The 27,854-nt window shown below is 26.8% G+C and overlaps 1 protein-coding gene across 1 annotated transcript in view; it reads right to left on the reverse strand.

Moving 5' to 3' along the window:
• Positions 1-2,000: 2,000 nt before the first annotated feature.
• Positions 2,001-27,854, reverse strand: part of LOC129960266 (transmembrane protein 87A-like) — a 51,611-nt gene continuing 25,757 nt past the window's right edge. Inside the window, exons 5-23 of the mRNA XM_056073554.1 lie at positions 26,404-26,439; positions 26,176-26,289; positions 24,346-24,403; positions 23,122-23,276; positions 20,454-20,547; positions 17,856-17,917; positions 16,386-16,506; positions 15,631-15,693; positions 12,048-12,147; positions 11,860-11,953; positions 9,883-9,964; positions 8,644-8,748; positions 8,506-8,564; positions 8,299-8,402; positions 6,838-6,917; positions 6,483-6,553; positions 2,424-2,476; positions 2,299-2,329; positions 2,001-2,198 (exon numbers count right to left, since the gene is read on the reverse strand). Of these exons, the coding sequence (XP_055929529.1) occupies positions 2,157-2,198; positions 2,299-2,329; positions 2,424-2,476; positions 6,483-6,553; positions 6,838-6,917; positions 8,299-8,402; positions 8,506-8,564; positions 8,644-8,748; positions 9,883-9,964; positions 11,860-11,953; positions 12,048-12,147; positions 15,631-15,693; positions 16,386-16,506; positions 17,856-17,917; positions 20,454-20,547; positions 23,122-23,276; positions 24,346-24,403; positions 26,176-26,289; positions 26,404-26,439 (1,524 nt within the window). The 3' untranslated portion in view covers positions 2,001-2,156. The remainder of the gene's footprint in view (positions 2,199-2,298; positions 2,330-2,423; positions 2,477-6,482; positions 6,554-6,837; positions 6,918-8,298; positions 8,403-8,505; positions 8,565-8,643; positions 8,749-9,882; positions 9,965-11,859; positions 11,954-12,047; positions 12,148-15,630; positions 15,694-16,385; positions 16,507-17,855; positions 17,918-20,453; positions 20,548-23,121; positions 23,277-24,345; positions 24,404-26,175; positions 26,290-26,403; positions 26,440-27,854) is intronic.

A 27,854-nucleotide genomic window follows, 5' to 3' on the forward strand; every position in this document is an offset into this window, starting at 1 on the left:
ATCCTAATTATATTGATATATCATTTGGGTGAAATCATAGCAATATTGATATTTCATTTGGGTGAAATCATAACAATACTGATATATTTTTTAACAATTTAATACTTTATAACTACTTTAGCAATCTTGTTGAGTCAGATTTCCTAACGTTTAAAAAAATATACTAATGACTATCCCCACAAAATTAAATAGCCGAGTTTCTAAAGAAAAATCGTCAAAATAACTGTGTGCTCTATATGAGTTAATTTTTAATATTTTGTTATAAATGTTGATTATTTAGGTTTATATAATATTTTCACAAATATAATTCTTAGTCTTTTTATATAACATGATGAATGGGATTTCTGGATTAATGTAAGGGCAGGGGAAACTTCGGTATCACTTTTAATATACCTTTAAATTTTAACCTCTTACTCGGACACTACTATAGGGTACGGTTGGGTCTCAAAGGGCCCTGCGCACTTACACGTCTTGCGGTAGTTGGAAATTGCAATGATATTTTAAAATCTAATTTAAAAATTAATATCCTAACTTTCAATTTAATTTAGCCAATATTAACTTTATTCTAAAATATTCTCTTATTTCTTGATCCCATTCTACTTTTGCTATTTAATTAATCCAACAGAAGCTTTGTAAAATTGCTGAAGATCTAAAAGCCGACAAGTTCTCACACTCCGAATGAAGGGATAAAAACTGTCCAACCAAGCAAATTCTTTTAAAAGATCCTTGTGTTTTCCTTATCAGAATCGACACGTGTGAGAAATCCCTAGCATAATCTTAATAGTACATAAGAACTGAGAAATCTATTTTCCCTCTCTTCTTGTTTCTTTTGCTCTTGTGCCGCACTGTGAACGGACAAAAAATGGATTCTACCAGCATTTTCATAATATCTGAAGTACAAGCTTCCAAGGAAATCGCATTAATTGTTCCCAGTTGGCTATAGAACAGTAAATAATAATAGGTATTAATGACGATTGCATGCGAATATACAATTGATAAATATTTGCATGTCAGAAACTAGTAATCATAGTTACGAAGAATTTAATATTATGCGAGAATGTAACAATCATAGTTATGCAATAAAAAAATTATGATCCAAAGTTTCCTACGAAAATGCGATATAATAATATATTCTTTTCGAATAGATTGATAAGAGAAAGAAATTTAGCTTGATATAAAAATTCAATAACAATAACAAAAGTAAGAAGACACACATAAAAAGAATCAATAAGTTCTATAAGAACAAAATTTGGCAGAAAAAAAAAGTAAAAGCATTTACCACTTCAAAAATTTAGCTTAATTTGAAATTTTAAAATTAATTAATCTATTCCATGAAGAAAATAAAAGTTATGAGCCATAATATATATGCCACGTAAAAGCTCTATAAACAGACATACTTAATCTCTTCAAAACAATAACACGAAAGTGTGTGCTTTTTATAATTTAAAATTATTCGAAGAAGTATCTATATAAAAATACAGGAATAAGATTTCCAAATTTTTCTGGCATACAGCGCTATCCACCGATACAAAAAAGAAAGAAAAAGAAAAGAAAAGAAATGAAAGAAAGAAGATTAAAAAAAAATTAAATTTATATCAATATCTCTATTTACTGGAAAATACAAAATCGCAAATTGACTAACAGAAATTTGAAGAAAAAATTTCTATTATTTAATAAACATGTTTTGTAAAGTCAACATGCATAAATATTGAAGAATTTTAAATTAAAAGCAGTTGAAGTATACAAATTACAATTTAAAAACAAAATAAAATATCAGCATTTGAAATAAACAAATACATCATAAAACCCGAACAGAAGATAAATTTTAAGTTCTTTCAAAATCGCAGATTTTTAATTATATTAAAAGTCTTAAAAACTTGTTTTCAAATCTGCATTTACAAAAATTTCAGGAAACGGAAATTCAGCTTCAAACAATAGACATAATAGATTATTCTATAAAAGCAACGGTTCATATGAAAACAAAATCAAATGAAGGCAAGTTTTTGTCGTAATCGTTTTAATTTAGACAAATAATTTAACAATGACGATGCTATGTACAAAATATCCTTTAAAAGTAAAAGGAAGAAAAGCATGCTTATGTTACAACGGTATTTGGTCTCATTTTTTCACAGAAAAGGAATGACATTAATAAGGCTTTATTCCATCTTGCTCCTTTCAAATTTGGCAGTCATAATTTCCTAAATTGTAATAAAAATACAAGAATTTATTTACAATCAAAATCAATAAAAAAAATAAAATGTTCATATATGAAAAGCACAATAAATATATTTTCATTACCTCATCAGAATCTAGAAGACTAGGAAGTGCACTAAAAAAAACAAATACACATCAATTAAAGAAATAAAAAAAACTTAATGTTATAGCTATAAAAATAAAATAGTATGTTAATTACAGAAACATACACATCAGTCAAAGAAGTTGGAATGTTTTCTTCCACCCACTTGAGATCTTCATCCTATTTAACATATAGATAAAATCAAATTAGAAAACACATGCACTGTATAAACATGAAAATAATTCGTATGTACAGTACTGAAATAGCCAAAATCAAAAGTCTGATAAAATAAAAAATATATATATTTCTATTACTATACTTTTATAAGTTGGCTTATACATGGTGACCAGAAAGCTGGCCTAAAAACTTTAAGAAAATGTCAAGTATTCAGAAACAAAGCACTTTTACAAAAGAGAATAAGACCGGATGCATTAAGAGGCCTTTGTCAGTGAATTATACACATATAAAAAAAAAAAGGATATACTAGGTAAAACGAACAACACGAACTTACTGGAATACAAATTTTCAATACTGCAAGCCAAATATAGCATGAAAGAAACAGTAATGTCAATTACGATGTAATATAAAAACAAAACTTTAGAGAATTTACAATAATTGTTCAAAAGACTCATTATCTGAAGTTATATGCTCTTCACGTGCAATTCATTAAATTGGAGTTTTATGCAATTGTAAATTTGTATTCCACAAAATATGTGTTATCAGAGGTAGGCAGGGTTACAGAAAGATCAATTTAAAAAATGTTATTTTTCTATTTGCAAAATAAATAAATTTGTAAAAAGTACAAATTCACTGAATTATAGATTAGGATATTACGAATATTATCAAGTATAATAGGTCAGGTTCCTTTCAATCTCAAGACTTTCACTGAGTTATTATAGCATTTATAAGCAACAAAAGTCTACAGAGATATAATTGTGAAACCAAACATGGATGCATCACTTTTATGAATCATTATAAAATTATAAATAAATAAAAACACATTTTTTTTTTCAAAATCACTACAAAAATTAACCCAAAATAAATCCTTAAGGAGTATATTATGTTAAATATATGCTAAAATGCCAAGCTTACTAGAAAAAAAGGGCCTCATAATGTGCACTGCATAGTGCCACAAATTGCCAAAAAAATATTTTACCTAAAAATATTATACATAGTTAATTTACATAAGCAGAAAATATTTATCCAATTTGTAATATTTAGAAAATATTACAACTTGTTAATATTTTCTAAAAGAGATTGAAAGTAAAACCAAATCACTACTTAATTGATCATGACAGCTATTGAACTCTGATATATGTATGATGCATAATAAAGAATGCATCTTTTACTATCCCACCAAATTTTTTAATTGTCTAATTATTGGTAATTGTTTGATAACTTTAAATACATTTGAAAAAAATTTATTATTATTGTCTAAAAACAAAAAGTGACAAATTTCAAGAGACAAATATCTAAGAATTTTACTAATTACAAATATAAGGAAAAAATTCAATAATCTAATATAACCAATTCTTAATCTAAAAATATGTTATATATGTTACAAATTACTGTGTACATAAACTACAAATAGTTTTGGAAAAATAAGATATAAATACAAATTTGTGATTAAATTTTAAATGATTTTTTGGGCAGTGTACCGCTGTACAGCTGTTTCAAATTATACTGCTATTTCAGAATTTTTTTTAACCACATTGAAAACAAAATTCTCACAAAACTTGATAAATTTTTGTGAAAAGTGGATAAAGAAACGGCGGTTACACAATATTTCTTTACTTTAGTTAATATCAAGTTAAATCGATAACACTATGTTTGAAATGTTAACATCCATGTTACATCTGCAAGTTTACTTTATGAATCCATGAAGTATTTTGCACTAAATGTTTATCCGGCCAAATTGAACAGCAAATAAATAAATAATAACAAACGAGAAAATTGCGACAGTCAACCATTCATATTACATATATGATGAAAACATAATATGATGCTTTGAAAATCTAAAAGAAATAAGCCAAAATAAAAGCTAAATTTCCATAAACATTTTCCAGGAAAATCTTCAAAATATTTAACAGAGCGAAATGCCAGTATTTGTGAATAAAAAATTCTTTGTTCCCCTTTAATTAAGATTTTTAAAAGAAAAGAAAGTTGAGCAGTAATAATTGTAAAATCTGTATTTAAAATGAAAAACAATATCCATTATTTCCTATCACCAAGTAACAATCTGAAATTTGTTATTAAAATTATGGGAGAAATTATACGGAAATTAAAATGATATCATTAAAAGGATTATTTTTTGAATTTTAAAATGATATAAAATAATCTTCAAGTCTATATTTTGGAAAAATATCACAGAAAAACGAAAGAATTTTAAATTGTTTTTCTTTGACTGAAATTATATTTAATTATTGGAAGTTGACAGAGATCACTTTCTTGTTTGGAAGAGCATATGTGATAAATTTCAATAAGATTAGACAAAAAAATGTAGATTTTTGCGGCTTTCAACCTTATACGTATTGGCGTGAATTTTTTTAATTCCTAATCAATTACAAACATAATAAATGAATCCAGTGCAGCCACATTTGGTATTTTCGCATAATGTATTTTAACATTAAATACCAGTGTTAATTTTATATTTTACGTCTAATCAACTTTTGTAAATTCCAAGTCATAATGAAAGAGAGAAAGAAATATAAAGAAATTTCTACTCTTAATTATAATGTGTAGGCTACAGTGTTCACAATGGATTGCATTAACAAGGATCCATTAACTGGACAAGTACTGCAAACAACAAGGACTGCAAAAAGTGACATTTTTTATACCTTGCCTCGCTGAATGAAATTTACTTTTTCAATGAACTTTCAAAGGCTAATGATGTTATCTTATCATTGTTTTGAAACTAACCAATATCAGGCCTTTGTTTAATTATCGGTCCATAACAAGAGTTTGAAACAGATTTCATAATTTAGACCTTCCGACAAAATGACACGAAAACCAGCATCCTCCTCTGTCCATATCCCATTATTAGATAAGGTTTTAAGAAGAGGTCTGACGTCAATGTCGAATTTAACGTACAATAAACCCACATCCATAATGGATCTTGAAGCTAAGCTTCACCAAAATTAGGAACACAAAACATTTCAATTGACTTTTATGTGTGAGAGTTACAGCAGCTTGTACTAAACAACAGAACTGAAATCAAAATATATTTATTGTTTACATACAGCCATAGTACTTGACAATAGAACAAAATTAAACATTTACCAATTCACTAACCGAATTGTTTTGTAATGATTAAATAACTATCCCCTGAATTTTTTTAATGATCATGAAATCATTTATGTAAGAAAGAATTGTATGCTTCCGATTTGCTCAAAAAGACCCTTTATGTGGTTTAATCTTAATAAAAATGAAGCTAGTGAAATACCTAAATAATACTGATGAAAGAAGGGGGGGGGGGAATTTAATTCTTGCATTCACTTGTTACAAAACAAGTTTTCTTACAAGCTATGATATACTTAATACCTAGAGAATGTAAAGCCAGGATAAATTTAAACATAGGGTCAGAAAATTTTAGTATTATATTTTAAAATCTACTTTGGATGATCTGAGTTTAGATTTAAAAAGGAAATAAGAATTTAAACTACATTACTTGAAGGAACCACAATGAAAACATTAATAGTTATTTCAAATTTTTAATATTTCAGTTTTAATAAAAGTTCACCATAGCAACTTTACATTGAGCAGTTTTTTTTTTTTTTTAACTGAGAAAAAAATATTACCTTTTCTTTTTATATTATCAGATTCAATAATTTAAAGATTTTTAACGTATCTAAACTTAATTCAAACTGTTAAAAATTAGCCTTTTCGGAATACATTAAAATTTTAAAACAATAAACATTATTTTCATGTCATAAAGAAAACGAAGGTACAATAGAATAATTCTACTTCAATTATTAGCACTTTTTCTCGAATGGGAAAATGGAACAGTTATATGCAAACAATGGGGAAAGTATCGATAAAAAAAAAAAAAAAAAATCCGTGGAATTTCGAAAGCAATTATTATTTTTCTACATTATAAATGTTAATTTTTAATGAAAGTACACTACAAATTCATTTGAGACATTTTTAAAAATATCAGAGATAAATGAGAAGCAAAACAGTTCCATACCTGTTTGGATTTAACATCTTCGATATGCGGAGAATTTGTGTTGTTTTTCGGAGTTCTCATCTTCATACCAGCTGTGATTTGAAAATTAAACCATTTTAATGTTATTTATAAACGTTAACTATATATTAATAAAATAACACTTCCGAAAATCTCTACTGAATGTAGAACGATTCTGATATCACATGCAGCTTAATAATTTAGCAAATTAACCTTTTTTTATTGACATTAGTTTTTAAAAAATATCAATAATGTAATTAAATTAAATACTGTAAGACTGCTGAACTAGACAATTCTCTGGTGTTTGGTTGTAGAAGAAAATCTAATTTCCATTCTTTACTTAAAATGGAAAACATACCAAATGCATCATTAGGCAAAAGATTCTCTTCGTCATCTTCATCATCATCCATAGCATCTAATAAAGGAGTGAATGCATACCTACAGAAATAATGTGAAAGAAAATAATATATTTAAGCTATATTATTCTTTAAAATTAGTACATTACAGTAACAGAGGTTATATTTGTATAGTTTAATAAACTTTTCTTACATCATAAACATTGTCATTTGCAGCTATTAGCATTTATACTTTTTATTTGTTTATCAGTATAAAAAACTTTTTTATATTGATATATTTTATTCAAATATATGGTTTTTTTCCATTCTAGAATTTTTTTGAATTAAAAATAAATATATTCACTAAAATGTTGAATATATGACAATCAGATAATTTTCATGCACTACTTCACAGTGGCAGTTCATTATAATTAATACATTTTATCTACTATAGCCTAATTTACAAAACATTTTTTTTTCATCGACTTCATTCAAATTAATAAAAATAAGATATTTCATTTATAACTTTTAAGCTAACGATTTAGGAAATTTTACAATAATTATATTAAAAAAAGTGTTATTTTTCTATTGTTTGAAGAATGATCTTAAAATCTGAAATATATCTATCTATACATTATAGCACAAAGTTAAAAGCCAGAGCTTAGTTTCATGTAACATTTATTTAAAATCATTCAAATCAGAATGTTATCTGCTGCCATATAAATTATAAGACCATTTGCTAAAGGTGAATTTATAAAAAGATTTCATTTGAAAAATAGCAATGTGAATATCATTTCCAACATGAACCAAGAAAAAATACAATACAGCTCAAGATTTTAAGAAAATTAACTACAGGTATAAAATGGTTTTCATTTAGCACAACAAAGCAGTAAATAAATTCATAATTCAGTTCCCATAAACAAAGAAATGAAAAAGAAAATAGCCTTAAAAGAATTACACAAGACAAAAAAATATTTCAATTAATATAGTTTTTCTGTTAAAAAATCATAAACCATGATACACTCATTAAATCATGCAAGGCCCAAATAATGATATAATAATAATAATAATTTTTTTTTTTTCAGAATACAACTATTTAAAAAAAATTATGCAAAAAGAAATAAAATGATACAAAAAAATTTTATGTTTGCAAAATGAAGTATTAAATAATATATATTCTAATAAAATGTTTGAATTTAGGAATTACAACAAAGACTAATGAACTCTGGTAATACCACATTTTTGTGGAATAATCGGAAACTTGAAATAACTGTAGAATCCTTATTTCTTTAGACAATTAAATTAACTTGTTACATTTCCATTAAAAACAAAATGGAATAATTTATAAAAACATAAAATATAAACATTCTTCATATAGAATATACTCCACAAGAAAGTTGAAACAAAAAATTTTAAAAAAATTAATGAAAGTCATATTTCTGTTTTGTTACAAAATATTAAAATAGAGAAATATTTCAAAATACCTCTGATTATTATTTGTTGGTCGCCATAAAATCATAATTACAAAGAGAATAGTTGAAAATAAGAAATGCCAGTAAGCTTCATCTACCCATAATTCTTTCCAATCCTAAATAATAATATTTGCTTTATGTCAAGAATTGGTGAAGAAAATTACACATAAAATGCAGATTGGAGATTTTAAAATATTAAGAGATAAAATCTTATCTTACAGTTATGCAGGTTGATAATTTGTGAGCATGAATGGACCAAGTCATAAATGCAACAGAGCCTACAAATTTTTAAAAACATTCAGTTGAAAGTGAATATTTGCAAATTACACAATAAGAATCAATAAGTGATGTATTTACCTATGACTGCCATTATCAATGTATTCGTGAAATGTCTATATAACTGAAGCTTTACAATATTCCTTCTTAACCTGAGGGTTCTAATTGTTTGCACCAAGCTGCTAAATATGTAATAGGAAGTTAAGGTTTTCAACTCATTTTTATTAAAATATGCACATTTTGTTGACAGCTTACTATCATGAAAATAATGTAAAACCAATTCCTCAATTGATTAACAAATTATTTCAAAGTCCTTTTAACAAAGTTATATATGCATGTATATTTTTTAGCCCTTTGGTTGAGAAATTAATTTAAATAAAAGAAGAAAGTTATTACAATACCCTGAATTATAGCTGAAAATTTAATTTTAATAATTAACCTTTCTTTGGATTTGTAGAATACATAGATACTTGATACTGCAAGCGATTCGTTGCAGCATAAATCCTTGGAAATTACTAAAAAAATGTTTTGATAAAAATTAAAATGAAATTTTGTGCCTCTCCTTTGAAAATTAAATTTTGTAAAATTATTTTCTAAAATTCTCTCAGGTATTTATAAAACATCAAAAATAGAAAGTTTTGTATAAAGAAATCATGAGGGCCATATCAGACGCAATTTCTATCATCATCTTTAAAAGTATCAATAAAAACTACAAAAAATAACTGATATTACTTCCTGTCACAGTCAATATCATAACAGCTTACTTTTAATCAACAATGATAATCATCTTGAAACAAAAGACTTTCAGGATGATTCCTGAAAACTCCATTCAGAAAAACGAACAAAGAAAATGTAGAAATGGCTTTCAGTCATAAAAGAAATTCTTACATTAATAACAGAAACAATATAGTTTGAATCAGAAAAATGGGCACAATATTAAAGCAAAAATATAAAATATATTGTTTTGGTTTCAAAAAATTGCTAAAAACGAATCAATGTGCAGATAGTAGGAAGGCATAATTTTCTAATATTGAATGTAAAACAAATTTTGCTTTAGAAATCTTTGATGCTAAGTTGTCAAACTGATTTTATTATCAAAATCCATTCTTATCTTAAAATAAAGTTTAGAGTTAATGATGTTTCATTTTAAAATAGTATCAGACGTACATTGAAACCTGAATCTATATTTTGTTCAAAAAATTATACATATATGACATAAATTTTTATTTCCATATCAACAAACACTTCTCTTTCCTAAAAACTGTTAATTAAAGAGAGTATACACTTTTTAAAAAACGTAATATCATTTGAATGCAAAGGATATCCACCAACAAATACCACTATCAGTTACAGCAAGAGGTACACCAGCCATCAATGCTTGATTTCCTGGATCGGTTTTCGGCTGCAATATTAGAGAAAAGAGAGAGAGAGAAAGAATTCAATCACAAATTATATTAGAATTCATCAATTTCAATCAGGCACGTTAAGTTTTACATGCCCATAATTTTTAATTATGGAGGGAAATGCATAAAAATTAGAAACTGTATTAATTTAAAATAGTGATTAACTTAAGTTATTCGTAAAAAATTTCAATTGATTTTTCACATAAAGTTTGCTAATAAAACTAAATTTACAAAATGGTAAATTTTAGGGGATACCATTTACTGAAAATTTTTCATACACGCCTTATATGAGTTTAATTTAAAACTTTTTCTTTATGCATATAATATTTTTTCGAATCATACTAAAACCATCCAATCCTTGATCAATTTAACCCTTCAGGGGCTCATCTTCCTGAAGTGGGTTCGGGGTCCCAATCTCGAGGTTCCCAGGGATATTTACTCTCACCTACGCCTTCTGATGTCTACTTGATCCTTCCATCACTCGATGGCAAGCGAAGGGAGCTCTCCATGAGCAGCTGTCACCGCTTTGTTTACTTCTTATGGACAGCCCTGTCTATTGCCCTGAGTGGCGGCCCATAATTTAGTTTAGTTTAGTTATATTAACGTCCCGTTGTAAAGCAACACTAGGGCTATGAGTGGCGGCCAATAAGACGGGTGGTACATATCGGTCCCCGGTGTATCAATCGGCTGGTATCCTAGATATTTGACTGGTCTGCTCAAGGTGATTAAGCGAAGGGGTTGTTACTTGGGATTGGCGACTTCACCTTAAATTTTCTTGCATTTATAAGAGAGAAATAATTAATTGATAAATGGTTTTAAATATACAGATAACTCACTTTTGTTAAGCATGGATAATTCTAATTTTATAATTAAATACTATCCAAAAGAATTTAAATGTTACTAATAAAAATAAGTGGAAAGGAAACTACTTAAATATTAAAATAGAAATTACTAATAGGAAAATATTGTTGATATTTATGATAAATGGGGAAAAATGATTTCATAGTTAACCCATTTAATAATTTCCATTCAAATTTATATTGTAAAATCTTCAGGAAATTTAACAGGATAAAAAAAAAATTCTTATGACAAAACTTTTTATATTGACTAATAACATTCTTAAAAACTTACACTTAAATGACTTTTCTAAAAGCTACTGCAATATAAAGTAATTAATTAGGTGTTTATCTATTTCAATGCAACTCACTAGATGGTGCTGAGGCCTTTCAAGTAAAATTGCATGGTGATGATGCACTTTCTCGTTTTTTCTCACTCAAAATAGCTAGTTCTATAAGAAAGGTCGTCTCCTTTTGTCGCTGTACAAATCTTTTTCTGTGGATAATTAATTTCAACTTGCTTGTTGGATTTTTTATATTGCTGATGTTTTTATTATTTTTTAAATTCTTTTTTTAGATTGATGTTTGAAATTCCCTAAAAGTTTGTATTTTACCGTTTCTGTATTTAATTTCTGGCTCTTTCAAATTTCCGAATTTTGAAGTTTGAATTTCATAGTATTTGGATCTTTGTTTTTCATTACTTATGTTATACATATTTTCCCTTGTTCTTCCAAAACCTCATTTGCTTGATATTTCCGCGTCACAAGGGCCGAAAATAAGGCCCCGATAGAAAACTTTTTTTGGTTAGAATCCTCCCTGAAGTTGACTTTTCATATAACCTGCTGGACGGATTCATTTTTTAAAAAAATTTTAGTTATTTATATATGCATTATAATCTTCAAGTTTTTTCTACTTTAAATAATCTGTCTGTTCATATTGATATCTGTGTTTAGAAATTTTACAACAATACTACTGAAATTCCATAAAACGCTTTACATATTTAATAGAATAGTCTTCCAAATAAAATGTACATTTTTACACAATATATAGATGCTTACTTTAAGAACACGTAAACATCCTTCAATAGTTCCAAAGCCAAAATATAAAGCACCTACACCCACAATTCGATGCAGCGTTGGGCCTAATCTTGGCCTATAGAGCAAATAAAACTTGGATTATTAAGAAGTTTAATTATAAAAAAAAATCCATATAAAAATTAGTTTTATTTTTGCCATATTTTACTTACTTAACAATACCAAATCCTAAACTCACAATAATAATCAACATTCTTGCTAGAGTTCTCTTCATGCATGACAATATTTCAGCAAAAAGAATAGCACCTTGGACTGGAAAAAAAAATTGAGTTAAACAAAAAATATTATAGGCAAAAATCAAAATGTTTTAGCCTTTATGTAGTAATCTCTGTGCATTGTTTTAGAAACCCCATGAAAAAGAATTTTCCCGTTACCTTTCAGTTTACTGTAAAGTAACAAAAGAAGAAAACAATTTATTATGCAGAAGGAAAGGGACATGAAAAATCTTTAAAAAAATGTTCATCTGTAGCAATGTATGTTTATATGCAGCAAATATGTTTATCTCGAAAAACATTATTAATTATAAAGTTCAATTTACATTTCCAATGGCATATAAATACTTGGACCGTAGGAGGATGGTTGTCTACAGAACTTCTAGTATACTCCCTAATAAAGATGTCATCACTTAGTAAGAAAATTACCATTGAGTAAGGCATTGATTGCACAAAGCCAGAACAGCAATGAATACTTTGATTTTTACTGCTTTCGGAATCAGAGAAAAGGAGAAGCAGAACGTTAATAGCACAAGCGGAAATGTCCAACCTTCCCCCAACTTTTGATAACAGTGACACAATATGGCCCGTTCTGTGCTTCGTAGCATACTCGCATGACATACATTATTTAAGTCCAGATTGATATAAAGCTTCGAAAAAAGTTCGAGGTAAGTATTCGACTAATAAACGATAGTTTCTTCTTACATAAAGGATATTGTGTCATGATTAAAGTGTGAGAAGTGGGTTAATGGAGACAAGGGACATCTTGCGTATGCGCGGCCGGCCTAAAGCCTTTACTATATAACACCATCTGAAAAAAGAACGAAAAAAAATCGAAACAGTATCAGCACTTGGCAAGCACATAGTTGAAAGTATATGCTTATCTAAAATTCTATGATTTGAGTCATATGTCCTGAAATTCATGCTTCAAATCTCTTAGCTGTTTTTCTGCATTTTCCCCCTTGATAATTAAATCTTATTAGTACTCTGTCACTAAAGAAACCCGTACTAACTGTTCTGATATCGGCTTACGAATGTTTGTCTATTTCCAGTTGTTAGAGTTTCAGGAACAACACTTTTCAGGTCACTAAAAGTTTTCAAACAGTCAGAGAAAATGTACTGAAAATGGGTTAAAAATTACTGACTGATAATTTTTGCCAATGACAAGAAAAATCTCAACATGAGAGGTGGGATGGGATCTTTTCTACGGTTAGCCACAAATTTATACGATTTAGATTTTGGTTATTTTTACATGGTTTTTGGTTATTTATACGATTTAGATTAGATAAAACTGGGGTTACTATTTGGGTTACTTACGTAAAATTTCGCCCATAAATTAATTTCTTGAATATCCAGTACTTAAATAATATTATTTGAATACTAATTGATTTTTCGCAATTTGACAGCTGTACAGGCTATTTAATCAGAAATATATATATAATGGTATGTAATAGGTCGGTTAAAGCATTAAGGATTTTTATTGAATATTTCATTACATAATACAGTTAGAATTATGGATGGATAATATCACACATATTTCTTCATTATTTTACATGAAGAAACATGACAAATAAATTATTTCATTACACACACACATACACACTGAGAGACCAAATTATTATGATCAACTCCTCAATACAATGTTGGGCCAACTTTTGCCTTTTTTTAAGAGGCAATAGCTCCTTTTTATAAAACTGTCAGGAGTTCATAATAAAGTGGCCGCTCAGTGTATATAATTTGTAAGATGATTTATATCTATGTTACCGTTAAAGTATATACTTCAGTTATTTCATGAAATAACTAGAAGAGTCAGTGAAAACGTATAATAGATGAAAAATTGCATACTTTACCTAGTTATTCTATGAAATAACTAATGATAGTTAAAGTGAAAAATAAACAATTTCAATGCTATTTTATAAATTGATTGATCATAAATAGCTAAAATCTCTCGAAAAATATATTTTATCCCTATCGTGGATGGGTAATCGATAAATAATAAGGAAAAGCAGATGATATAATTTATTATTACTCATATTGCTAACATTAGTTAAACAGAAAGGAAAAAAAGTATATGTTGTAGATATAATTATATTTAAATATTATAAAAAAAAAATACATGCTAAGAAGAAAAACTGTTGCTTCATAAAACCATTGTGTAAACTTTTTGAAACAAAAATGTAAGAGAATATTAATTTAAATTTTATGAAATAAAGTTATTTTACCTTACGATGATTGCTATGATGACACTTTGAATTGTATATTATTTTTTGAAACAAGCGTACTTTTTACTATCACATTTTTTTTACACGAGCACTATTTAAATCCTTTTCCAGTGCCGTTACTTTGAGCTGTTGCAACAGATCGAAGTATTGTGTGAATATTCGGAACTACTTCAACGGAAATTAATTCTCGTTCACATATGCTGAACTGGGATCAGGAGTACAATTGTCTTATTCTGCCATCTCTTGTTCCGAAATCGGGAAAACTGATTAAAAGCAGCTAGAGCCGGTTCAAAGAACTTTCGAGTGCCATATTTCATACTTTAAAGATCAAGTAATCATTATTCCTTAGAATACCTTGTTAAATCGTAGAATTCAATAATTTTATAAACATTAACTGACTTGTTTAATTATTCATGAAATACTTAATTATTCTATGAATCAACGGATTTAACACTTTAACGGTAACGTATATAACAAATTTTAAAAAATACAATGAATATAATTTGAAGAAAAAGTCATAAAATAATATATAAAACCATATCACACGAGATAAACTAGAATGATGATACCAGATACAGAAATAACCTAAAGTAATGGCTCAGCTTTGGGAAATTATTGGTAGATATGTTTTCCAACAAAAATAACCACATTAAAAATTTAAAAATTCAATTTCACTAATAAACATGCTTAATGAAATGAATAATAAAAAAAATGGGAAGAAAGAAACGATACAAACTCCACAAACAGGCTATTAAGATATCTGTTTAGAATTTTACAACAAAATTGAAATAATTTCATATCAATCACACAGTAATATAAAATAGAATGATCGAATCAATATGGGCAAATTCAAATATTCCCAATAATTAATTTTATATATCAAATATTCCAATAAAATAGTTTTATAGCATACTATATGGTTATATTTTAAACAAACAAACAAAAAAAAACAATTCTGGTGACATATTAAAATAAAATAAGCTGTTTTCATTATTCTACATATAATCACTTAACACAACATATGATAGAAAAGTTCACATTTCGGACGTATAACGACTTATTAGACACTGTATTAGAAGAAATTGAAAAAAATGACAATTACAAAAAAACTTTGAAATTAAAAAATAATAACAACAAATAAATAAGTTGACAATTAACATTTTTAAGAACTGCTACATATATTCGCATTTAAAAGGATTGCTTATAAATTAAATCTATGTATCACAAAATAATTTAGCAAAATACTAGATTGCTCAAACTTCATTTATTTATTTATTTGAGAATTGACAATTTTTACAAACCTGATTGACCAGTAAAATTTATTGATTGGTATTCTGCATAAAAAACAGCTTTTTCCATTAGTCCTGTATAAGAGAAACACATAAAATAATTAAGAATTTAACAGTAAGATGTTAATAAACAATAATTCTCTTATGAATCTTGGTAATTAATAAAAATTAAAAGAATACTTTTACACTTTATAAAAATCTTTGTAAAAAATAAACTGCTTATTAATTTTCAATATGCTGTATTCTGATCGAAACTATAATAACAGAATACTTAACAATGAAAACAACTAAAAGTACAAATAATGATTGAAATAATGGTAGGAACAAGATCAGTTAGAATCAAGACGCTGGGTGGAAGCACGAGTCGATAGCATTTCCCAACTAAGCTATCGCTAGCTGTATCATCAGAAAAAAACTATATTCTAAAATACCTAAATAAAAGTGTATTATTAGAAAACATGTTTTTTTTTTGTTTTGTTTTTGTTTAGTCAATCCATGTGCTTTTATCATCCAACTGTTTATTGTCTGTCTTCTAGTTTTCAGTCACAGAGCCTTTATTTCAACTAGTGGTAATGTATTAATAATGGGCAACCACTTACAAATGCATTCTTAGAACATATATTGAGTTTTAAAAAATCGAATTAAAATAATCATCTACACATACAAATGAAACACTCTGTTCAGAGATCAAATAAAAATAAATAGATTAAGATGGAAATTCCTAAATATATATTTCATACATTCAATTAACTGAAAATTTTCTTTACCTAATAATATAACAGCTCCAATCCAAAACTGTATTCTCAGAAGATCGCGCCACTGTAAGGCAGATAAAATCAACCAAACAATGGCATATATCACATAGAGACCACACATAACGCCATAAAACTAAAACAAAAACAAAAAATGAAATCAAACGTCCATCTTTCTTTGCATTTAGAAAATTCAATATTGAGCTTTGTAAAATGTTCCTTCCCAACTTAAAATATGCATAAAAACCCTACTTAAATTCAACATGGTTGAATACATTTTTTTTTTTTCTTTCTTATTCTTTTTTCTTTCTGCACAATATCAATAGATTAGTTATGCCAATAGCCAATTACTCAGTTTCACTCAACTTAATAATTTCAAAAAATTTTTTAATATAATGCACTTCTATAAAATAATAAGACAAATCAGAATTAAAATAACATATCTACACACAAAAACTTTCTAATTTCTGATCAATTTTAAATTGGCACAATTAGTTTCATTTTTAGTTGCATGACTTCATACATCACTGGTTTTACTTTCAATATTCAAAGTAATATAGTTTGATGCAACAGAAAGATCTTTTAATTTTACCAGCAAAACCTGTATTCTAAACATTTGTGTTTTGAAGTCTCAGATTAATGTCTGCAGAAGGCAGGTTGTCAGAATTAATATTTTCATTAATCTATCAACTCTTCAAGATATTATGTGTCTTAATAATTCAAGAACATTTTGCTCGTGGTCCGAATGGCCATTCCAACAGAAGAATGAATAAGAAACAACAAAACATTAAAATGCAAAGCTTCGGGTCGGGGGGGCTACATAAAAAGTAAAATTGATCTTGAAAAAATTCAGATACTGAAAAGTTATGGATATTAATTAGGTAGTAAAAAAACTCAAAATAACACGAAATATAAAAAAATTTAAACTTTTAGCCCCTAAACAACAACAATTGAGCATTTCATTCAATAAACTGATTAATAATTAAAAATATTTTTTTATTAGTTAACTTTAAGAATGGAAAAACTGCTTCGAAATGAGAATGAAACTAACCACATGATCTGAATCTGAGACTATCAACTCACAGAAAACTTCAATATCTTTTAAAACTACAAAAATGAAATCTAAAATTTGGAGTCATGCTTCTCAACTGTACGAAGCCTCTAAAAATACAATACTTTTTTTTGTTGATACTTCAGTCATTTTTAGGTAATTGTGTTGCATTGATAAGCTCAATAATCATATTTTAATGATGCAAATAATATTTCAAACCAGAAAGCATGTAGATGCATTTATTTTGAACAATTACTTCCTCTGATTAAATTTCAGGTTATATGTACAAGTCACATTTCATTTAATAAAAATCAATAGAGTGCCATGACAAGTGAATTCTAACAATCTATATGAGATTTATTTCTCAGTACATAGAGTATCAAATTGTTCTGACAGAAAAGAAATGTTATTTACAAATAGTTTATGCTACTTACAATTAGCAAGGGATAATCAACAGCTGAAAGATAGCCATAGTCGCTTTTCATTGCTATGTCAACTAAAAAAATATATATAATAATGGAGTCATATTTTTTGTATCAATACACAGTGTTGAAAACAGCTAAAACAATGACTTTTTACCTTTTAGAGATAAATAGGCATTATAAATTATAGAAGTGTTCAGAATAATGTAAGAAATAAGTACATATTAACTAAATAGACCTGAAATTAGTTTTTTAAAAAAAGCTATACTCTAAATTTCTATACGATTTTCTTGGATAAAATTGGTCAAATAAAATAAAAAATTACTTTGTTGCAAACTATATTATTTCATAAAATTTTATACTTGCATCTTTAAACTTGAGTGAGTCACGCTTGGCTGAAAATGCTAAGGAACATTTATTAAATTAGTCATGGGAATATTTCACGAACTGAAAAAAAAAAAAAAAAGGTACATAAATCTTAAGAGAATGTTTTACTAATTCTGTCTTAACTCAATGAGCATTTACAAATTTTCTATACATTTACATACAAACATAGCATTTTTTAACTGAAAAAATGTTAGAAGAATTAAACTGATATTAAAACTGAAAACCATTACAAATTCACGCATATGAGTTCTCAAAGAACGAGTTCACAAAAATCATTTAAATATAATGGAGTCATTTGCTTGGTAAATTTACACCCTTACTTTCTTTGCAAGGGTCTTTAATTAGCTCTCAAATTTTGTCTAATATTACATTTCCGATTTGTAATCATTTTACTCAAAAATCAATAAATTAAATATAAATCAAATATGAAATAATAAAATTTAAATTACATTGAGCAAATTAATAAAATATTTACTTAACTTTTTTAGAAAAACTTCAAACAGATTAATTTTTATTCCTACAAGTTAATTAACAACTACGCATACCAGTGAGTTACATAACTTTATTAGGTCTGAAAGAGCATAAGCTTACAATTTGATGTAGGTTAACAACTTGTCTACGAATTTTCACTATCAATTAGTAAAAAATTTTCATAAGTCAATTTTTTCTCTCGTTTATATTATTAGTCAAAATCCGAAAACTGAAAACATTTTTTTTCTATTTAAAATGGTTATAAAATATGTAAACAAAGAATAGAATATTATACATAGATAGATGCATTTAAGATCATGCACTGCGACGTTTGCCGTGTGATTGTGATGTCTCTTAAGTCACACAACTTCGTTTCAAGTACTTAAACAAAAATTTACCCATTCACATTTCTAATACTCTAAGGAAACAATTTTTTTATACGTGAACCTATAATGAAAAGAAGAAAGATTTACAGTCATTTTGAAAATTCCCAGTATATGACCTTGCGGATCAACAAACAAACCGCAGAGAAACTAGTCGTGAAGCATTCTGTAAACGGTTTAAACTAGCAGAAAAATTCGCAATTTACTTAGAATATTTTTTGAGCTGATGAATGATGTTTATGGGACAGAGCAATAAAAAACACAAAAGTTATTACAGTATTAATTGGAATCTTCTTTCCCTTGCATGAAACACACCACCAAAGGAAGAATTCCGTCTCAGTGTGGCGTGAAACTTGAAATAAAAAAAATCTTGGTTCAGTCATTTATAACGGCGCTCTTACATCTAAAAATATGAACAAAGTGTTAATTGCCTTTTAATTATCTAAAGAATGCCTTTGTTAATTTGTATATCATCGCTATTTCCATTGTTTAAAATAGTAAGAAAAAGTAGCATAAGTGATGTTTTAAGGGTTTATTATAAATATCATGTATATTATTTTTTATCATCTTCATCGATCATGGTCCCTAGAACACAAAACCACCCTTCGTTCAAGAGTTAATATATAAGCACATATATAATGAAACCTCTTAATCTAATTTAAATCTTAACTAATTTCCTATATTTTATTTTAAATTAGCCCATGTTACTTTATTCTAAAATTTTCTCTTATTGCCTGATCCGAATCCTATGTTTTTAATTAATTATTTCAAACATGCACTAAAAAAAAATCATGCTTTAATTCTTACACTACGAGCGAAGGGATAAAAATCTCTGACGCCCACGGCATAACTTCCAAAAATACTTGAAATTTTCTTTTCTGAATTGACGTGTCAAAGAAATTCCTATAAGAATCTCTTAGCAAAAGGCCTCAGGGAAAAGCTTCACACACGTTTGGTCTTGTGTTCTGAAGAGAGCAGACGTGTTCGGCTTTGGTTCTTATGTATAAATCATGCCGTCGCGTAGAAAAATAAATGGAAATTAAGGCCAAATTTGTTTTCTTTTCGGCCACTAATGTGCAAAATTATGTAACTTTTGTTTGGGGTGGGAATGTAGGTGAACTTTCAAATTGAACATTTGTGTCTAACATAATTACAAACAAACTTGAAAAATGTGATTTTTTTTTTTAAATTCATAGCAGGACTATTTTATTAAAATAAACTAATTTTGTACTTTATTTCGATCACTTTTTCAATTTATAATGCCTATTTATCCCCAACAGGTAAAAAATCTGAACGTGATTCAACCTTTTTGAAACACATTATTTAAGAAAAATAAATAAATTTTTGAAAGTGAAATACTTCATATTACCTGATACATTAAAGATCTTTTTATCAACACTTTCAATTTTTAGAATAAATAAATATATTCCATCCATATCCACAGATGTTAGTTTAGATCCAAGCTATAGAAGAAAAGTCAAGAATTGGCATATAAAAAGAAGCAACACACTTACGAATCATAAGTAATTTTATATAAAAGTACTATATTTATGAAGGGAAAAAACTTTTACAAGATAAGCTTCTTAAAATGAGAAATAAAACAGGAATATAAAGTAGATTAAAATGTAATGCAGTTTATTGGGAGAAACAAAATAAAAGCAATCAATTTGTTGATTTAAAGAAAATCTAATCACACAGCAACTCGCCTTTAAAACTACGTAAAATATTTTACATAAATAGGCATGGAATATTATAACTTATATATCATGGTATGTTATGGAATTAGAAAATATTTTTATATATTTTTAAATATTTTTTTTTTCGAAAAAAAGAATTTATTGTAGAATGCGAAATATATTTGCCCAATTGTGATTTTTTTTAAAATATAGTTTGAAACCTCAATTAGAGCATCCATTCTTAAAATGAAATGTATGCACAATACAAGAGCCATAACAATTTTCATCAATATATCTGAAGAGCACATAAAATTTTTGTTTAAATATCTCCCGTTGAGAATCATACTGGCAAAGCTCCAAAAAATCGATTTGGAGTTCATCAAATAATACTCAAATGAATTCTTTTTCACAGGCAAAAGAATATTTTCATTCTTTGTCTCCGGAAAGTATTATGTGGAAAAGGGCGACTCTTGAAATGCCATTTTCTCCATATGATGAATTTCAAACATTTCATCAGTATGATTATCAACAGACAATATGACACATTCCACAGAATGGAGCAATGGGAGGAATATAGTTCAGAAATTTTCTTACATTTCAACTTTAATTGAAATTTATTTCATTATTAAATAATTTTAAAAATACTATACTATTCAAAATTAACTAACAATGCTGGTTTAAATGTGTCAGGTAACTAGTACCAATTTTTATTATTTATAGCATAAAAAATATAAAAATGCATCATTCTTGACAAAACAGTATATGGTGAAGTAGAATTTTGAATGAAGAGACTAATTTTAGGCCATAATGCGATATTAATTTCGATATAAAGCTTGCACTTCATATTTTATTTAATATACTTTCTTCCATAAATTATTCCATTTAGGATCTTTCTTAAATTAGACACAGTCTTTAGTTGTCAAGCACATATCAGCTGTGACAACTGAAAGCACTCAGATGGGGGTATCTCATACTTACAACATAAACTCAGCATAGGTTGATTCTTCATCCTTAAAGGACAAAAATCATCCAAAGAATATACTTCTATACGATTCATGCTTTTTGCAGAAAAAACATTCATAAAACGATGACAAACACAACTGGTCACAAAAGTACATTATTTAAAGATGAAATGTGGTGATAAACCCAAAGCATAATGTTCACAAGGGTAGCAATTCAAAATGGCTATATTGAAAATTAATATATGATTGTGCAAGCTATAGAAAGATGAACAGAGCCCAATCTATCAGTGCAGTCTTAACAAATGTACAAGCAGCATAAACTATACTTCTGTTGTGAATAGGACTTGATTTTATAAATTATCTCAATCAGTGATGGTTGTTTTTCCTTTGTTCTCTGAGCATTCAGCTTGAAGTTTTCATGAGTGTACTTCATACTAGTGATAATGTTAGTTTTCTCTCACATTTTGAGGAAAACACATATAGTTGTCACGGCTTAATTTACCCGAAAAAGCTCAGAAAATCATAATTGGAGCAAATATCAAGTTACATTTGGAAATTTCCCAGATATTATTACAATCACTAAATAGATTCAAAGCAGGATACAGGATAAACTTATTGCACATGTAAGTAGCAAATTGGCCATAAAATTAAACTTTTTGCATTATTCAATCTTTCTAGCACTTTCTTTATCAGCTGCAATGAAATCATGACATTTCTCACATCTTGCTAAAAAAAATATAAAATATTTATGATAGAGAATTATGTCCTGGAAAAAAATTCGTTCAATCTCATATTTCGTTTTCTTTGTTTTGTCTCAAGCTTCGGCCAACAAAAATCATTAAATCATCTTCATTGAAGCCTTGAAGTAATTTGAAATCAATTAACTGTAATTTTTTGGCGTTCAGTAAATAACAGCTTTTGTTGCTATGTATGCCATATTGTTTGCATTAAAAATTCATCAATTATTCTTAATCATTAGCAAAAAAAAAAAAAAAAAATTATCATGCCTTAGTAGAAATTTAGTAATAATTCTAAAGATTTTAATAAAGTTACTTTTAAGCAGGATTTGACGCCATCACTATTTTCTCAAAAACTAAAAGTTGTAAAAGATACAGCTCTTTGAATGGTAGTCTTTTTTTGAAAATGAGAACCTGTGTATACTTAGTTTCTGCTGTAACCACAGGACAAACTCCATTATCTGCATTCGTTTTTTAATTAATTTTTTGCCTAATTTTTATTTGAGATTTCAAAGAATAAGCAAACAAAACAATGGACTTTTCAATAATTATTTCAAAGCTACTTCCAAAGACCAGAAATAACTTATTAAATAATCAACATTTTCATTTGAAATGCAAGCATGAATAAAAATAATAGAATTATACAAAACAGGAATTTTTACTTTAACACTGCTTGCAGAAGAAAACGGCCCATATAGATGACCAAGGGAATCTTGATCGGAAAGTGATTCATTTTTATTATTTATGCGAGCAAAATTCATTTTTGCAGATGTTATATCTTGAGGATATGCTGAACGCTTACTTCTATTTTGGGCACCTAAAAGTAGTATAACACAGAAAATTTCATCACTTTTATGCATTTGTTCAATATTTTAAAGCAAAACATATTTGTATGTTGATGTCAATATATATATATATATATATATATATATATATATATATATATATATATATATATATATATACTAACATTCTTAAAATATACCAGCAGTTGAGATCTTAAAAATCAAATGGGACACAATGGACACTAAAAAAAAAAAAAAAATTTACACTGCTACAAATTTAAAAAATTTCCTAATTAAAAACCTTTTTTTTTTCTACATTTTTTTTAATAAATGTTTCAACACTAAACATTTTTAAATCTCCTAAACTTTCAATAATAATTGGCGTTACTTATTTAAAACATTTTAATAAATAACATATTATTTAACCTCATCTGTTTGAAGTAATATTCATTTAAATTGATAACAAGAGCAGAATAGCAAAACTGAATAACTGAAATAGTACTCTGAATACAAATTAAAGCAATCCGTAAAAATTTTACAGAGAAGTCAAAAAGTATTAATAATAAATTTAAAACACTTACATTAAATATAAAAAGATATTTTAGTACAGGAAATATTAAATAAACTATTTTTGTACATCCATGAAAACCCAAACGGATAAATAAAATTATAAGACTGATTAAAATAAACACATTTTTCATATAACTTTAAGTGCTCTTATCTTGATGGAAAAAGATACACTCAAAAGTCTGTCATAAATTTTAATGAAGGCAGCATTTAAAAAGAATAAAAACTAAAAGTTCCTTGTTTATACATAAAATACTTATATTTGCATACACTTGATGCATAAATATGAAATTCTCTGTTAAATTATTCCTTTAAAATTGATAAATCAAATCTTAAGAATATAAAGCTAAAAATAAGCTAAAACGAACTAAAAACTAATAGCAGATATTTTAAAAGCTATGATTTTCCAGATGTCCACATTTACAATACTTTTTGAAAAAATTTCTTTAGATTAATATCTACAATGATACAGAGAAAATAATAATGCAAAATAAAAATTATAGAATATATAAAATAAGCAAAGGTAAATTTTACCTGCATTTGCTGAAAAAGTACTTTGATTAGTGACCAATGGGGCATTGGTAACATTTTTCTAGAAATAAGCACAAATTTACATTATTTTCCACATACAAACAACAGATGCATAATTTAAAAAATTAATTCGTTGATAAGAATAATCAGCAAAGTTTTTTTTTTTAATCGAAGCAAGGAGTAAAAATATACTATGCATTAAATCTTATATCGTAAAAAAAAAAGAAAGAAAGAAAAAGAAACATGTTTTAAACCAGTGTTTCATAAAATATTGTTCCTGATCCTGAAAGAGGGTAAGTAAAATAATATTGAGGTCATAAAAGCTTTCACTTTTCTTTTAAATCCTTGAAAATTTGAAAACTAAAATGAGAAAACTAATGTCTTTTAAAATATCTCATTAAAATTTATAGCAAATACATTTTACATCAAACTTTTTTTCACTTAGCATTAATTTATCTCTTTTTTTTAATTATTATTTCGTTACAGTAGCATTTTTAGATGAAAATGGAAATGCAAAATCGTTCGTGTGACAAGGTATACGAATGGAAAAAATCTCTCATCAAAACCAGAGGCATCCAAAAAACGAAGTGATATTTTGTTAAAACTGTGCATGAATACATGCTCCCATCTTACCGCTAATAACTATGTAGAATAAAATGCTCTGGAAGATATTTGAGTAAAGTCGTATGTAGTAAATAAATAAACGAATTATTTGTATAACTTATTCAGTAATATATTTAATAACCAAGCAGTTTTCGAATTTTTTTTTTTTCAAGCAAGTATACTATATCTTCAAATTCCATTACTATTGGCAGACCAAATTCCATTACTGTTGGGTGTGCAAAGCGCACATCACGAAGGCGGCAGCAATCAACAAAATGAAGGCTTCAACATGGCGTTAAACTTTTTCTTTCGTATGTTGGCAAAACCTTGTATTATTGTTTTTTAAATCGAGTTATAACAAATAAATAGTGGAAGCTCATACGCTCTAAATTTATATTTAGTGTTTGTTTCTACAGTTTTCAGCACTTTCAAAAGTAGGTCCGCCTTGCGAATTTTACTGACAATATTTCAGAAGTTAAATTCAAAAATAAACAAAAAAATAGTGCCTTTTAAATAAGATAGATTTGGCTGGCATATATACATTTGAAAAATTACTTCAGTTTCACTGTTCAGAAATATTAATATATTATTAAATTCGAAATATTTTAAATTTTTTTATGGAAAAAAATTGTTTCAAGAGTAAAATTAGCAAAATAAAATAGGTGAGATTTACAGATGGTTTTTCAAAATGTTATGACAATGCATCTCAGATAACATGACTTATAAATAACTGAAAATGTACAATTTGTAGCTGAGAGATTTATATTAGATGGAATTCCTTATTAGAAAGGATACCTTGAATTTTTTATATATTTCAGTTCAGCATTAATTTTTAAAAATGCCTTATATCTTCTAACATCATACAAGAATTTGGTATTTTGTTCTTTTTTTCAATAAATTAAAAATAATTGCATTTTGCAGAGTCTTTAGTTTTATTTAAGATATTTATTTTTACATATTCCACAACAGAATTAATAAATACCAAAAATAAATAATAATAAATTAATTTTATAAAAAAATTAAGAAACTCATAAATTATTTAGATTATATTTGTCAAATTTGGCTGGAATATTTAAATGGAACTGAAAATAAATACCACAAACCTGGCACAAATTATAATTACTTTTTTATGGCTTTTAATGATTTTAAGATAACGAAATATCTAATTGGAAATATCATATGAACAATATAATACAAAATGATGAAACTTTATACACTTATCCAACATACTTCTATGACAAGAATTTTAGAAGAAATGGAGTTTTCAGTATTTTTATTCTCTTCTATCCAAACAGTTGGAACTGGAGTAAGAATGCTATTTTCGCATTCAGGAGGAATTTCCATCTATAATAATAATAATCAATTAACCCTTCATTGACACCTTTGCCTCATTTTTTGCTAAAGATATTGAAATTTCATAATGAATTTAAACAAAATATACAGAAGAAAATATCTTACCTTATCAGTGAAAGTAACAAATGAAGCATTCACATACTAAAAAGAAAGAAATGAAAAATAATGTTAGAATGAAAAAATAAAAGACATTTTCAAACTAATACGCTGAACTCAAGATTAAGTTCATGAATAGGGTTTATACAAAAACCGACTTTTTGAAAAACCAGTTTTCAAATTCGATATTTCCAAAAAAAACCCGGTTTAAGCGGGTTTTCGAATTTTTGTCAAAAGAAAAATTGAATAAGGAAAAATAAAATATTTTTTTCTATTCTATTTTTTTAAAAAATTTAATTTTAATTTATATAAAATAACAACATGTTACGTACATTACATATACAATTACTTACACAAAATAACGAAAACTCAAACAAAAATTTCAAATAATATTTATATTATTTTCACTAATTTCAATTTCTCCTAAGAAAATAGAATTTTAAAAAACAAAATATCTACTGAACAGTGGCTAAGTCTCGTTCTTATTTTGGACACAATATTGCCTGAAATTGAAAATACTCCTTCACTAGTTACTGAGTTTGGCATCAAATTACAAATCTAAGTTTTTTGTTCTTTTATTCGTTTGTTCATATAATGAAAATTCAGCTTTCAGTGTCTTTGGATATGTAAGTTTTTCTTCAATGTCTTCAAGAAACCGAACAATTATTTTATTTCCAACAATTATTTTATGAACTGCTTTCAAATGCTTATGTAGATTGCTCGTAGATGATCCTTTGCAGCTCAACATCTTATTACAATGATTTCAGATTGGCTTGACTATTCCGAACTTTTTGAAACTATCCCAAACTTCCGACTTACTCATTTTTATCTAAAAATGAAATTAAAGTTATTGAATAAATATTTTTGACGTTTATTTTACAATTTTATTATTTTAACTATTAATATTAATGCAATTTAAAATAATCTAATCTACACATTTTCTAGGAATTTTGGGGAAAAAAAACTTCTTAATCTAATTCCGATGCTTGCTAAAGACATAATTTATGTTAAAACGTTGCGAAAGAAAATATGGAATATTTTAACACCCAGTGTTTTATTTATAATTCCATTAAACAGAAGCCAGAACTTATTTTACACTAACTTTTGATAGAAGAAATTTATATAATAAAATTTGAATTTTAAAATGTAAAATAGAAAATATAAACATAAAAATTAAACATACTTAATACTTACGTTATTTTTACCAAATATAACTACTTCATATTTTTGTTTCCAGTTTTCACTTTCACAATATTAAGCAAACCTGTCGTTACTCGAAACGGATCGGATTCTGAGACCACATTTCGACAATTCCATTTCATTAAGGGGTGAGACGCGGAACGATGGGCACATTTAACCTTGGATTTCTCGCATTAGATACTTTTTTAGTTCTATTTTTTTTTTTTTTTTTTGTCATGTGTATGTGAGTGTTATGTCATTTCTGACCGCATTTTATTTTA

The sequence above is a fragment of the Argiope bruennichi genome, chromosome X2 (assembly GCF_947563725.1).
Source record: "Argiope bruennichi chromosome X2, qqArgBrue1.1, whole genome shotgun sequence".
NCBI lineage: Eukaryota > Metazoa > Arthropoda > Arachnida > Araneae > Araneidae > Argiope > Argiope bruennichi.